Raw genomic sequence first — 14131 nt, forward strand, 5'->3', positions numbered from 1 at the left:
CCATGGGGAGGTAGTGCATGTCTGTAATCCCAGCAACTCTGGAGGCTGAGGCAGGAGGATCCCAAATTGGAGGCCAGCCTGGCAACTTAGAGAGACCCAAAGCAACTGAGCAAGACCTGTCTCTAAATAAAAAATAAAAAGGGCTAGGGATGTTGCTCAGTGGTTAAGCACCACTGAGTTCACTCCCCAGTACCAAAAATAAATAAATAAATAGATTGATAAACAAATAAAATTGTTGAATGAATGAATGACAGAAGCTGGTTTTCCAGACTTCTTTTCTGGCAGGCTAGTGCTCTAGATTTTATGTAGAGCCTCATACTATTACCAGCAGGCTTGAGCAAAGGTCCTGGAGGTCCCAATAGACCAGGCTCGGCCACCCATCTCACCATGCCAGATGAAGAGCTGAACAGTGTTAAAGGGCAGGAAAGGTCTTTAGCCAGCATGGCCATGCCAGGAGGACCAGATATAGAGAGGTACAATGACCAGAGACCTCCCAGGGACTGACAAAAACTGAGTATTGGTGGCTCATGCCTTTAATTCCAGCTGTGTGGGAGGCTGAGGCAAGAGGATTGCAAATTTTTTTTTTTTTTTTTTTTTTTGTGCTGGGGATTGACCCCAGGGCCTTGTGCATGCAAGGAAAGCACTCGACCAACTGAGCTGTATCCCCAGCCCTCAGAGGATTGCAAGTTTGAGGACAACCTGGGCAACTCAGTGAGACCCTGTCTCAAAATAAATAAATAATATAAAAAAGGCTGGGATGTAGCTCAATGGTAAAATGCCTCTGGGTTCAATCAATAAACAACTAATAAATCTTTTGCTAAATTAGCAAGAGGTAAGAGAACTTCTCATAGGTCCCTTGAAAACCAAAAATAGTGTGTGGAAGCCAAGGTGTAGGAGCTGGGGCTGACCATGGGGAAAACACTGACTCCACGACCTTGGACAGTAGAGAACTACAAGGAACAGAAGACACTGAGCAGACATTGAGTTCATTGTCCAGTGGGAGGCGAGTCCAACTCTCATAAATTAGGCCAAGATCCTGAAAGGGGCCGCAACTTCAGTGAATGGTAGACAAAAAAACCTACACTTGTCAGCAAAGGGAAGCTCTCCTTTGTGGTGGAAAATTTTTTAATAAGATCTGGCTCCCCAGAGAGCTAAGAACCATATCTCTGCTCCCTTCAGCTCCAGGCAGTCTGTCGCTGAGAAATTAATTTATCATGTTAGTAGCGCCTCCTCGTGCCTAGAAGGAGTAACAGCACATTTTCTGAGGACTTTTTTTCTTTCTTTCTCTCTCTCTCTCTCACTCACTCACATTTCAAATCAGCAAAGTCAGGTGTTCCGGAGATTAAATTCAACCCCTTTTTAAAAAAATCACCGCTTGACAGCAAAAGGAAAACAAACCCCAAAAATCCTGGTTAAAATATGAGCAAATGATTGGCTGGGGCTGTAGCTCAGTGGTAGAGCGCTTGCCTAGCATGTGTGAGGCACTGGCTGCAATCCTCAGCACCGCAGAAAAATGAATAAAAATAAAGGTCCATCAACAACTTAAAATTTTTTGTTTAATATGGGCAAAGAAGCTCGGTGCAGTGGCATATGCTTGTAATCCCAGCCACTCTGGAGGCTGAGACAGGAGGGTCAGCCTTACAATTTAGTGAGACCCTAAGTAACTTAATGAGACCTTGTTTCAAAAAAAAAAAAAAAATGGTAAAGAACCTGAACCTGACTAGACATTTTGCCAAAGAGGACAAAGGAGTGGCCAACAGGTATACAGAAAGGTGTTCTGCATCATTATCATCAGAAAAATTAAAATGGAAACCTGATGAGGCCTGGGGGTGCAGAGCATGCACAAGAACCTATGCTCAATCCCCAGCACCTCAAAAATAAAAATAAGGGGCTGGGGCTAAGTGGTAAAGTGCTTGACTAGCATGTGTGAGGCACTGGGCTGGATTCTCAACACCACATATAAATAAGTAAATAAAATAAAGGTCCATCAACAACTAATAAAAATATTTTTTAATTGTTGGTTGTTCAAAACATTACATAGTTCTTGACATATCATATTTCACACTTTGATTCAAGTGGGTTATGAACTCCCATTTTTACCCCATATACAGATTGCAGAATCACATCAGTTACACTTCCATTGATTTACATATTGCCATACTAGTGTCTGTTGTATTCTGCTGTAGATGGGAGGGGGGATAGTAGAGGATAGGAAAGGCAGCAGAATAATAAAAATATTTTTTTAAAAATAAAAATAAACAAACCATAATGAGCTATCACCTTAGCATATCTATTATCAAAAAGACAAAAGAAGACTGGACTATGGCTCTGTGGTAGTGCACTTGCCTAGACTGAACAAGGCCCTTGCTTCAAATCCCCAGAACTGCAAAAAGAAAAAAGAAAAAGTTTTAAAGTTTGGCTAGAGTATGGAGATCAAAAGGGAAAGCTTATATCCTGTTGGTGGGGAAGGGACTTAGTTCAGCCATTATGAAAAATAGTATAAAGTTCCTTCAAAAACTTTAAATAGAGTTACCACATGACCCAGCAATCCCACTTCTGGGTATATGTCCAAAGGAATGAAAGCAGTATCTTGAAGAGATAATTATAATTATGCATATTAGTGGAATTTGTTGATGTACCCCACATTTACTGCAGTATTATTCACAATAACCAAGATATGGAAATACCTTCAATGCCATCGACCCAAGCAGGATCAAAAATTGCAATATTATTCAACTAGCAAAAGAGAAATCTGGCCATTTGCAACAATATGGATGAACCCAGAGGACCTTATGCTAAGTGAATGAGGCCAGACACACAGTATGATCTCACTCACATGAGGTCTCTAAAGAGTAGAACTCAGGCTGGGATTGTGGCTCAGAGGTAGAGCACTTGCCTAGCATGTGCAAGGCCCTGGGTTCAATCCTCAGCACCACATAAAAATAAATAAAATAAAGACATTGTGTCCAACTACAACTAAAAAAATAAATATTAAAAAAATTAAATAAATAAAGAGTAGAACTCACAGAATTAGAGAGTAGAATGGTGGTTACCAAGGGCTGGGGGCGGGGAAAACGAGGGATGCTGGTCAAAGTGTATAAACTTACAGTTACAAGACGGATAAGTTCTGGGGATCGAATGCTTGGCATGGACAGGGATGGACGTTAACTAATTTGATTGTGGAGGTGATACAATGTACCCATATATGTGATTATCATAGTGTACACCTTGAATATATTCAATTACTTTTTGTCAGTTAAATATATTTTTAAATTTCCACAATAATAAACTGAGCTATATCCCCAGTGGGCAGGGGGGAAACAACATGAAAGTATCGGTAGAAACCAAAGCAAAAGATGTAGTTCCTCAAGGATTTTGGATATTAGATATAACAGATATAGAATGTAAAAAGTAACTACTCATGAAATATTGACATATACAACAGAATTAAAAAAAAAAAAAAGAAAGAAGCCAGGTGAGCTTAATGTCTATAATCCCAGCAACTCAGGAGGCTGAGGCAGGAGGATGGCAAGTTTGAGGCCTGCCTCAGCAACTTAGTGAGACTGTCTCAAAATAAAAAATGAAAACGGCTGAGGATAAAACTCAGTGGGAAAGCACCCCAACTCCCAGTACAGAAAAAGAAAAAAAAATGTTTATAACTAAAAAAAAAATGGAGGTTGGGAGGAGGATAGCTCAGTGGTAGCATTCAACCAACCAAAGAACAATCCCCCCCATCAATGGGAAGAAACTACTCAGAGTGCAATGAAGAGATTATATGAAGTTGGAAACTAATCTTTTTTATTTTGAGCTCTCTGCATCCAGATCATCATCTTGTCAAGACTAATGATGATGATAATAATTGTGTCTAATGGAATGAATATATACTACATGTTTACTCATATAATTTACCAAGAATATCTAATACATAATATCTAATTATATATATATATATATATATATATATATATATATAATGCCTGGCAAGTAGTAAACCCTTTATAAATATCAATTTGTTGGACGGGCCTTGAGGCAGGGTGCTGGCCGTCTTGCTCTCTGACCTGCATTACAGGTGACTAGCAGTGTTGAGATCATCTTTGGAACAGGGACTGCCTCTTATTTGCCTTTGCTGTCCTGGAGCCTTCTGGTCACAGAGCACATTCATTCTGGGTTTGTAAATGACCTGAAGTCAAGCACTTCATTTCTTTGTCCCCTCCCCTGACTTTGCACATAGCAACCCCTTCTAAAGGGGGCAGGGCTGCCTGAGCTTGTTAAATATTAGATCTGGGGGCTGGGGATATGGCTCAAGTAGCAGTGCGCTCGCCTGGCATGTGTGAGGCACTGGGTTCAATCCTCAGCACCACATAAAAATAAAGACTTGTGTCCACTTAAAGCTAAAAAATAAATAAATAAAAAATTAGATCTGAGGTATAGCTCAGTGGTAGGGCCTGTGCTTATCTGCAGTTGGCCCTGGGGTCTGTCCCCAGTACCAGGAGAGAAAAAAGAAAGGTCTAAGATCAGTTGGGAAGAGCGAATATCACCTTTACTTGGGCGCTCCCTTTTAGTAGCTTCCTAACTTAATTGGTCTTCCTGTGTTGACCTCCCCAACTGCTCTTCATAAAGCAACTGGAATTCGATTTTTTCTTTTTTGCAGGGCTAGGATTGAACCCAGGGCCTCACGCATACTAGGTGAGTGCTCTACAACTGAGCCACACCCTCAGCCTGAGAATTAGATTTTTTTTCTTTTTGGTACCAGGGATTGAACCCCAGAGCACTTAACCACTGAGCCATATCCTCAGTCCCTTTTCTTTTTTTTGAGACACGGTCTCACTACGTTGCTTAGGCTGGCTTTGAACTTTGTGATCCTCCTGCATTGGCCTACTGAGTCACTGGGATTACAAGTGTGGACCACCGTGCCTGGAAAGAATTAGATTTTAAAAAAAATATACAACATGTGTGGGGCTGGGGATGTGGCTCAAGCGGTAGCGCGCTCGCCTGGCATGCGTGCGACCCGGGTTCGATCCTCAGCACCACATACCAACAAAGATGTTGTGTCTGCCGAGAACTAAAAAAAAAAAAATAAATATTAAAAATTCTCTCTCTCTCTCTCTCTCTCCTCTCTCACTCTCTCTTAAAAAAAAAAAAATACAACATGTGTTGTCCCTTTGTCTAAACTACCCCCCACCAAAGAAAAAGACTTCCTATCTCACTTAAATTTGAATGCTGCTCAGCCCCAAGCCCCTGCCCACCTTTCCACGCTTTCCCTTCCTTAGCCTCTCTTGCTTTCAGGAACTGATTTCCATGTCTTCAGTCTGCCAAGCTACTCCTAATCTATGATTTTGAGGGGGTGGTACTGGAGATTGAACCCATGGGGACTCTACTACTGAGCTATATCCTCATTTATTAATTTTTCAAGACAGGGTCTCAGTAAGTTGCCCAGGCTGCTCTTGATCATATGATTCCCCTGCCTTGGCCTCCAGAGTTGCTGAAATTACAGGTGTGCACTGCTGAACCCAGCCCAAACTCTGATGGATATTTGTTTGGTACTGGGGATTAAATCCAGAGTCTGGCACAGGCCAGGCAAGTACTTTACCAGAGTCCTTTTTAGTTTTTGAGACAGGATCTAGCTCAGTTGCCCAGACTAGCCTCTAACTTGTGATCCTCCTGCCTTAGCCTCCTGGGTAACTGGGTTTCCAGGTGTGCTCTACCTTGCCTGGCTAACCTCTGATGTTTGAACTGCTCTTCCCTTTGCAGAGAATACTCTTGCTTTGAAAGGCTGGGTGATGATACAGTATGATCTCACCTATGATGTGAGACCTAAAAAGGTAAACTCAGAGAAATAAAGAGCAGGAGCAGGGGAGGTCCCAACACATCAGGAATTGCACTCCCCCACTAGCCTCCCTGCCACTCTCTGACATCACTATTTGATTTTTGTTACTTAACGCCATCCAAAATGACTGTGTTCATACCTATTCTTTATCTCCTTTTTCAAGATGTGAGGGCCTACAGAGGAGGGATCCTCTAGCACTAGCTTTGGAGTCCTAGAGCAGGGCCCAACCCACCAGCCAAGAGTCCTGTAAATTCCGCTTACACTAGCAAACAAAGTCACAGACAGGAAAGTTATGATATATTATAACAAGGCTCAGAGGGAGGAAGAGAGGAACTGTGGATTTTTTATTTAAAGGGTTCAGGATGCAGCTCAGTGTCTGTCTAGCATGCATGGGGCCCTGGTTTCAATCTCTAGCACAGCAAAATAAACAGATTAAAACAAATAATAAAAATAAAAATAAGCAAAATCTCTGGGAAGAAGTTAGCGGTACAGCTGGAATATGACATCTGAGAAGAGAGGGCTAATCTGTCCGCTTTGTTGCTTTGGACAGATATTTAGAGGTCTGGGTTTCAACATTTTTTTTTTTTTAAAGAGAGAGTGAGAGAGGGAGAGAGAGAATTTTAATATTTATTTTTTAGTTATCGGCGGACACAACATCTTTGTTTTGTATGTGATGCTGAGGATCGAACCCGGGCCACACGCATGCCAGGCGAGCGCGCTACCGCTTGAGCCACATCCCCAGCCCCTGGATTTCAACATTTTAAGAATTATGTCAGAACTGGGATGATTTCAGAAAAGAACAATCTAAATGAACACAGGGTAGGGAAAACAGAATACAAGGAAAGGCTACATGATTTGGGATCTTAGGCCAGAAAATGGAAGGTTCACAGGCAGTTTCAAAATGGTTTAAAAGTGAATTCTTGCCTGTAATTCTAGCATCTCTAGAGGCTGAGGCAGGAGGATCACGAGTTCAAAACCAGCCTCAGCAACTTAGTGAGGCCCTAAACAACTCAGCAAGACCCTATCTCTAAATAAAAATATAAAAAAGGGCTGGGAATGTGGCTCAGGGGTTAAATGCCTTTGGGTTCAAAACTCAGTATCAACAACTAAAAAAGTGAGTCCTATCGTCAGAGTAGACAGGTGCCAGGCCTACTAGGATAAGAAGCTGAGCCGAAAGACAGAACTACAAAGCCTTTCTTCATTTGTTGAAGCCTGCAAGCAAGAGGCAGAAACAGCCTCTGGCTCTCTTGTTCCTTCGTGAAACAGCACTGGACGAGGGACAGATGAGGAGCAAAGGGACTATCTCACCATCAAGGAGCACCAGTTAGTGCTCCTGCCTCTTTAAGAACCTGTGGGCTGGGAGACAGGGAGAAGGGCTGGAGAGAAAGGTATGAGCCAGGTCACATCAATGTCCTTCAGTAAGGAAGTCCTGGTAGAGGCTGGGAAAGTGCTCTGCTAGGTTCCCACAGGAGGCCTCAGGAGGAGGTCCCTAGGTGGGATGCAGGGCTGACATGGGCTAGGATGGAGGCCTTGACTGTAACTCCCTTCAGAAAAATGCACCACATGGGCCTACCTAGTACTTAGCCAGAGTTGGGGGGCAGCTTCCCCCACCAGGCCTGCCTGGCAAATTCTTAAGGTCCAGGCCAAAAGGTCACTGGGAGGATTGGGCTGGAGCCAGAATCCTCCCCAGCTAGCCTGCCTGTATCCAAAGCCCCTGTCCTTTCCAGGGCCAACCACATCCTCTCATCCTGCTGCTGGGGATCTGCCTTGCCTCCACTATCTCCTACCTGCTTCCATGAGAGTCTCTCTGCCTCTCGATCCCACATCTTTGACCCACACTGCACTGTCTCCATTTTCATCCTAGAGTCCCAAGAATGACTCATTTCTTCCCTAAGACTCTTCGATGGTGCTCCAACAGTAAACTTGGTGGGCTATAAAGGTCCTTCCTACTCTTGGGGTCTCCTCTATACTACTGCCATGTTACAGGAACAGCACAGCTCAGGTCACTGCCTGCCATTAGAAGTACAATTCCACACTGCAGTCCCTGTGACCTGAGAAGCTGAGGCCTCATATCTCTTTTTTTTGGTACCAGGAATTGAGCCCAGGGGCACTTAACCATTGAGCAACATCCCTAGCCCTTTTTATTTTGAAATAGGGTTTCACTGAGTTGCTTAGGGCCTCGCTAAATTGTTGAGGCTGGCTATGAACTTGCCATCCTCCTACCTCAGCCTCCTGAGCCACCGAAATCACAGGTGTGCACTAACACGTTCAGAGAGACCCCAACTCTTAACAAAAATAAAAAGTAAAGTGACCCACACCTAATTCACTATATATAATGCTAGTTTCTCCCCTCCCCCTGTGAGTCTATCTCTTAATTCCCGCCTCAAGTGATGTAGAGACAGAGAACTGCCCTCCCTACTCACTGTGTCCTCCCTGCCCAGCATCTGAAAATAATAAATTTTTGAACTTATTTCCTCTTGTGGTGGTATATTGAATTTGTACCTTTCATCTCATGAACCAGGGTGGCTCCAGGCAGATTTTTCCCCAGGACACTGTGGAGACCACAAGATCTAGCTTGCAGCACCAGAGCTATAATCAGGCAGGCATGAATGAACACTGGTCAGACAAGAAGCCATAGAGCTTCTGCCAGTATAAACAATTTCCCATGTAAGTGACACCTGGTCATGGGTTGGAAACTAGGCATTAGGCAGTCTGCCAGGTGAAGTGTCCCATGAAGCCACACAGCAAACACCCACATCCAGCCCCTACATTTCCCTTTAGGACAGAGTTGCTAGCTGCTCTGCTACTAGAACCCCAGTTTACCTGGGGGCTCCCAGAACCCCCTGCCTTCCCATGCATTCCACATTCTGACGAGCTCCCTCACTCACAATCAGCCTCTGTGCCTGCTGTCCCTTGATCTGGCACATCCTTCCCACTCCTCTGTCCGCCCCTCCAGCTGCAGCTCAAGGCTCACCTCCACCAGGAAGGAGTCTCCACAGCACTTTGCACAAGCTTTTCTGACACAACTCTGCAATCTTGTCACACAGGAGGCCTTGCTGAAGAATGTTGTATAATGAATAAATGGATAAAAAAATCAATCAATATTTATTATTTTAAGTTCTGTCTCCTTTTTGCACCCCTGGCCTACCTCCCACCTCCACTCCAGACATATGCAATCAGATCAAAATGATCAGAGCTATAGAATGTCTGGGACAATCCCCCAGATCTGTCTGTCCTCAAGCCTCACTTCTTAGCAGGGTGGGCCATAAGGACTGTCCACACTTGGGAATCCTGGCTGCTGGACCTCCAGAAGGAGGAATCCAACTAGCCCCCCACCCACAGCTTCACTGGGGCAACTGTCAGCAGTTGGTTTTTAAAATTTGAATTGAGGGCTGGTGTTGTGGCTCGGTAGTAGGGTGCTTGCCTAGCGTGCATGAGGCACTGGGTTCAGTCCCTGGCACCACATACAAATTTAAAAAATAAATAAAATGAAGGTATTGTGTCCATCTACAATTAAAAAAATTTTAAAAAATTAAAATAAAATTTGAATTGAAAGATTTTACCCTCCTCTGATAAAATCACACCCTGGCCTTTTTTCTAGTTAAAAACTTTATTCCAGAAGCAGAACTGTTTTTAACATAGTGTTCAAGGAATACAGCCACTGTCTCTAAAGCCCAAGTCCTACCTTGCCAAGCCCCAGCTCCTCCAAATTCCTTCCCCAGGCTCTAGAACCTTCTCACAGAGTTTGGAAACTATATAGCCCAGACTCCCAACCTCCAGGTCCCACCTTTAGAGCCTCTTCTCAGGGCCTGGGCACTTTGGCTCTGAACTTAGACCTGAAGTCGCAAGTCCTCCTTTCCACACACTGTATTTCCACAGGAAAGGGCCGATCTGCCTTCTGGAGAGGCGTTTCCATGGGAAACAGAGCAGGAGGGCTCTGGTGGCAGCCGAGCACCCTCACAGGCAGCAGAGCCGTTCCACCTCTGCCTCGCAGTCATAGAATTTTTCAAAAAGCTCTGGGGAGGTGCCATTGCACTCAAACCACCTCCTTAAGGTACCCAGGGCCCGCAGGGCGTCAGCTTTGGTGGGCAAGGGCTCAAAGCTGTCCATCTTGCTCCCCTCCTCATTGTCAGTGCCCATCTCCTCTTTGCAAACTCCAGGCCCTGGCTCCTCACCTTCCAGGTCCACAAAGCGGGAAAACTCCTCCTGGCTCAGCCCACTGGGGACTGGTGGCATCTCAGAATCTTTGTCTGAGGATGGGGGTGTTTTGCCTGGGGCCAGCCCTTCCTGAATGAAGCTGCTTAAAATGAGTTGAGGAGGCACCTTGGCCCAGGCAGCAGCCACCATGTGCAGAGCATCCAGCACTGTGATGCCGGCCCCAGCCTCAGCCAGTGAGGTGCCATCCCTCTCGCTCTGGACAGCAGTCAGCTTGCCCAGCAGTCGGTGTCGGTAGTGGGCCTTAAAGGCCCAGACTACAGAGCCAGGCAGGGAAGGTGTGGTGCTGGAGGCAGACAGAGGCAAGAGCCTCACGTGGTGGAACCCAGGCAGGCCCTCCAGCTCCTCCATCACTTGGGCAGCCAGCAGCAAGGCTACCTGTCGGCCCTGTTGCCCCATGTCCTGGTCAAACTGTGCTAACCATTCTGACCAGGGGATGCCTGGGTCAGGGTAATAGGAGGCAGGCAGCGCTTCACTGCTGACCCCAAAGAAACATCTTGGAGCTGACCGCAGCCCGCCAACCAATACCCGTCGTTTCTCTGTGCCTCTGCTGTTGGCACATAGCAGTACCTGTACCTGATCACAAGCAACTGCTCTGCCGGGCACTGCCCGATACAGCAAGGGCACTTTGGCACAACCAAAAACATCCTCTGGGGAGAAGTCTTTAAGGGAAAGAGGCGGCTGGGCCTGAGATGTGAGCCCTGGGGGAGGTGGTTCAGGGGGGAATGGAGGGGCAAGGACATGGCGAGCCCCAAAGCCTACATTGTTTCGGCGTTTCCAGCGGACCAGCCAGCCAATGCTGGGCACGAAATCCTGCCCCATGATATCTGCCAGTTCCTTGGCTTTGTGGAGCAGCATGGGTCCTGTCACGTCCCAGGCCTTGGCCTGGGCAATGTGGTACCAGCAGAGCAGGGCCTCGTCAATCCCACTGTACTTGGACTCCCGTTTGCGCTTGCGCTCCCTGTTAGCTGTACCGCTGCACCAGTCTGCCAGCAGCTTCTCTTTATTCTTGCAGATGCGTGAGATCTGTGGCTGGGACACCTGGAAGCGCCGAGCTACCTCAGACTGGGACATCTTAGACTCATCCAGGAGTTCCAGCACCTGGATCTTCTCAGCCAGGGACAGGGCATGGAGTTTCTTCTTGCTACTCAATTCCATGGTTCCTCCAGGTCACCTGTGGAGACAGAAGATAAGATATGGTGGCTGCGACTGGAAGAATGGGAGAGGAGTGCAGAAAGGAAGAGAGGATACATGAGGATAAGGGAATGGGCTGGAGTATGGGAGGCCAGGGGAGACTGGACCAGCTGAAAGAGGAAAGGAAATGAACTGGCTGATTGAGGAGTGGGCTGGACACCACCCCAGGGAATGCCAGAACAGAGCTGGGAGGGGGCATCTCTGGTCAGAGGGAGAGGAGAGTCTGGGCTGGAGTTTGGCATCATTGGGGGAGAAGGATGAATAGAGTCCAGGGACAGCTGCTGAGACAACAAAGGAGTGAGGATTGGAGAGGGCCTGAGGCTGGGGCAGGTGTAGGGGACAATCAGGGCTGTGTGTGTGTGTGTGTGTGTGTGTGTGTGTGTGTACCATGGGAGGGAGATGAGGACAATGGCCTGGGCTGGACTCAGATGATGTTAGGGGACACGGTGGTGGGATGAATGGGCAGAGCTGAGACAGGTGTACAGACGACAAAGGGGGAAAAAGATGGATCTAGGGAACAAATTGGGGCAAGTCTAATTTGGGGCTGTGTGGGAGGGCAAGGAGAGGGGTAAGGCTGGGAGAGGGTCCAGCCTAGAAGGGAAGTGGGAGGGCAAAGGAGCGTGCAGGTGCACAGGCGACAAAGGGCGATAGGGGTGAAGAGGTTGCAGGCAGCGAGAGGGGCGGGGGTCCACCGCGGAGAGGGTGGTGGTCTGGGAGGGGTACCAGGGAGCGAGAACCTGCTCCCGAGATTCAGGCAGGCCGGAAGCCGGCTCTGCGCCCTGGCCGGCCTCTCCCCACCTCGACCCGCAGTCCGTCGGCCAGATCGACCCAGGCGCAGATCCAGGCGCGACCCTCCCGCCCGCCCACCGGGCCTCCCACTCCGCACCCACCTCAGGCGCTAGTCCCGTGGCTCGCGCCTCTGCCCCTACCCGGCTCCCCAGCCCCTGTCCGGGGAGCTAGTGCACAGCAGGTGAAGGACTGGCACCACGACCCCGAGGGCGGAGCGGGCTGAGGGGCTGCGCGGGCGGCGGGCGCGCGCACATCAAGGTTCCGCGCGCGCCGCCCGCGCAGGGCTCTCTCCCGGCTGGGAAGACCGCGGTGCGGCTCCTCGGCTCCCACCCGCCGTAGCCCCGCCCCTGACCGATCAGATTGGCCCCCAGCGGGGCCCCTTCCCGCCCCTAACCACGTCTCATTGGAGGCCGCAGAAGTGGCGGTTCATCGGGCCCTCTGAAGGCGGGGCTCCCAGAGTGAAGGCGCGGGGGGGGGGGGGGCGGAGCCAGCACCCGGAGGGATTCCCCTGGAGCTACCAGGGGCGGGACCAGCCCAGGAGCCAGGTGAGCCCTCCGGCAGTCGCGCGTCCCTAGACCTTCCTGGCCGTGACCTGAAACAGCCTGGGTTCCTTCCTCTACTAGACGGAGCGAATGGCCCTCACGGAGTTGTTTTGAGAGAATGATGAAAGGAGAAAATGGATGCTGGCTTTAAGCCACACAAAAGCTAGTTACCATGGACAGCGCGGGACTCACGTCTAACAATCCGGCTACCGAACATTATTTGCCTGGAACCAGTTCTGATTCAAGGCGTAAGAACTCGTTTTTATGTTTTAGTACCTCTTGACAAAATCCAAGTTCCTACACTTAAGATCTAATATTCCTTTCCTTGCTAACTTTCAGAACCGAACAAAATTGGGTATTTTAACTTGCAGCCCCAGCTTCCCTCTTCCCAGCCTGCCTAGCTTATAGGCTTCCGTACCACTGCATTCTACCAGTTGCTATCCACCGCTCAGTCCTGCAAACCCTTCTCACATTCCCTCATGCCAGCTTCAGTGTTCTCATTATCACCTTTCTTTTCCAGCCCTGGCTACTCAACCACCAAGGACAGTGGCCCCACTCCCTCCCTCTACTCCTGGCCTCTTTAGTCTAAGTACTCAAGGATGTACGTGCTCAGCTCCTCACATCCCAGTTCAGAACACCCTAATACTGTAACAGAACAGTCCAGAGTTCAGTCTTCCAAAAGGCGACTTTCAGGATGACCCAGAAGCAAAACCAAACCAAAGAAGACTTCAGAGGACCTATAAATAAATGAATCTTTGGGGCTGGGGGTGTGGCTCAAGCGGTAGCGCGCTCGCCTGGCATGCGTGCAACCCGGGTTCGATCCTCAGCACCACATACCAACCAAGATGTTGTGTCCGCCGAGAACTAAAAAATAAAAATTCTCTCTGTCTCTCTCCCCTCTCTCACTCTCTCTTTAAAAAAAAAAAAAAAAAAATAAATGAATCTTTCTCTAAAGTAAGTATTTAAGGGCTAAGGTGTAGCTCGGTGGTTAGTGTTTGCCTACCTACCATTTGCACGGGTCTGCATTTGATCCCCAGCACCACAAAAACAAAATTTAAAACTTCAACACACACTCAAGTGAGACGTAACAAGATCCTCTACACAGCATCAAAATGTTTACTTTGTTGCAAGGGATTAATTTTGTGCATATAAATGTATCCTGGGAAAGACTGCAGAGTTGCATTGTGGACAGTTCTTGCCCCAGGAATACTGTAGGGAAGCAACTTTATGACAGGGCTGAGACCAAGACTAAGGCCCCTCTGAAGGAGGTTGCCCTCATTATTTATGCAAATGCTTTCATGTGCCCCATGGTGATGTTACTCGTGTCCTATGTTACTGTCACTTAAATTTATATAATAATCAAACTTCTGGATCCATTTTAAGTATCTTTGAGATTTCAAGGTAAACTATTATAAACTTGTCACCACTTCTATCCAAGTCTAGCAGAATATTCTCAACCAACCAAAGCACAGAAATAAACAGGATGCTAGTTATTTCAACCCAAATTTTGTATTGACGAAAACAGCTTCATTGTTTTTTATAAGAAGTTGTTATAAACTTGAAT

At 47.3% G+C, this 14131-nt stretch overlaps 1 protein-coding gene across 1 annotated transcript; it reads right to left on the reverse strand.

Annotated features, from left to right (window-relative positions):
* Positions 1-9784: 9784 nt before the first annotated feature.
* Tigd3 (tigger transposable element derived 3) lies at positions 9785-11200 on the reverse strand. The gene has a single exon (XM_026396574.2). The coding sequence runs from the start codon at positions 11198-11200 to the stop codon at positions 9785-9787; it is 1416 nt and encodes a 471-aa protein (XP_026252359.1).
* Between the last annotated feature and the right edge of the window lie 2931 nt (positions 11201-14131).

The sequence above is a fragment of the Urocitellus parryii genome, chromosome 4 (assembly GCF_045843805.1).
Source record: "Urocitellus parryii isolate mUroPar1 chromosome 4, mUroPar1.hap1, whole genome shotgun sequence".
NCBI classification, from domain to species: Eukaryota; Metazoa; Chordata; class Mammalia; order Rodentia; family Sciuridae; genus Urocitellus; species Urocitellus parryii.

What these genes read in the sequence shown, in the direction of transcription:
- Tigd3 (XM_026396574.2), bottom strand. Translation starts at nt 11,200, where the DNA reads ATGGAATTGAGTAGCAAGAAGAAACTCCATGCCCTGTCCCTGGCTGAG.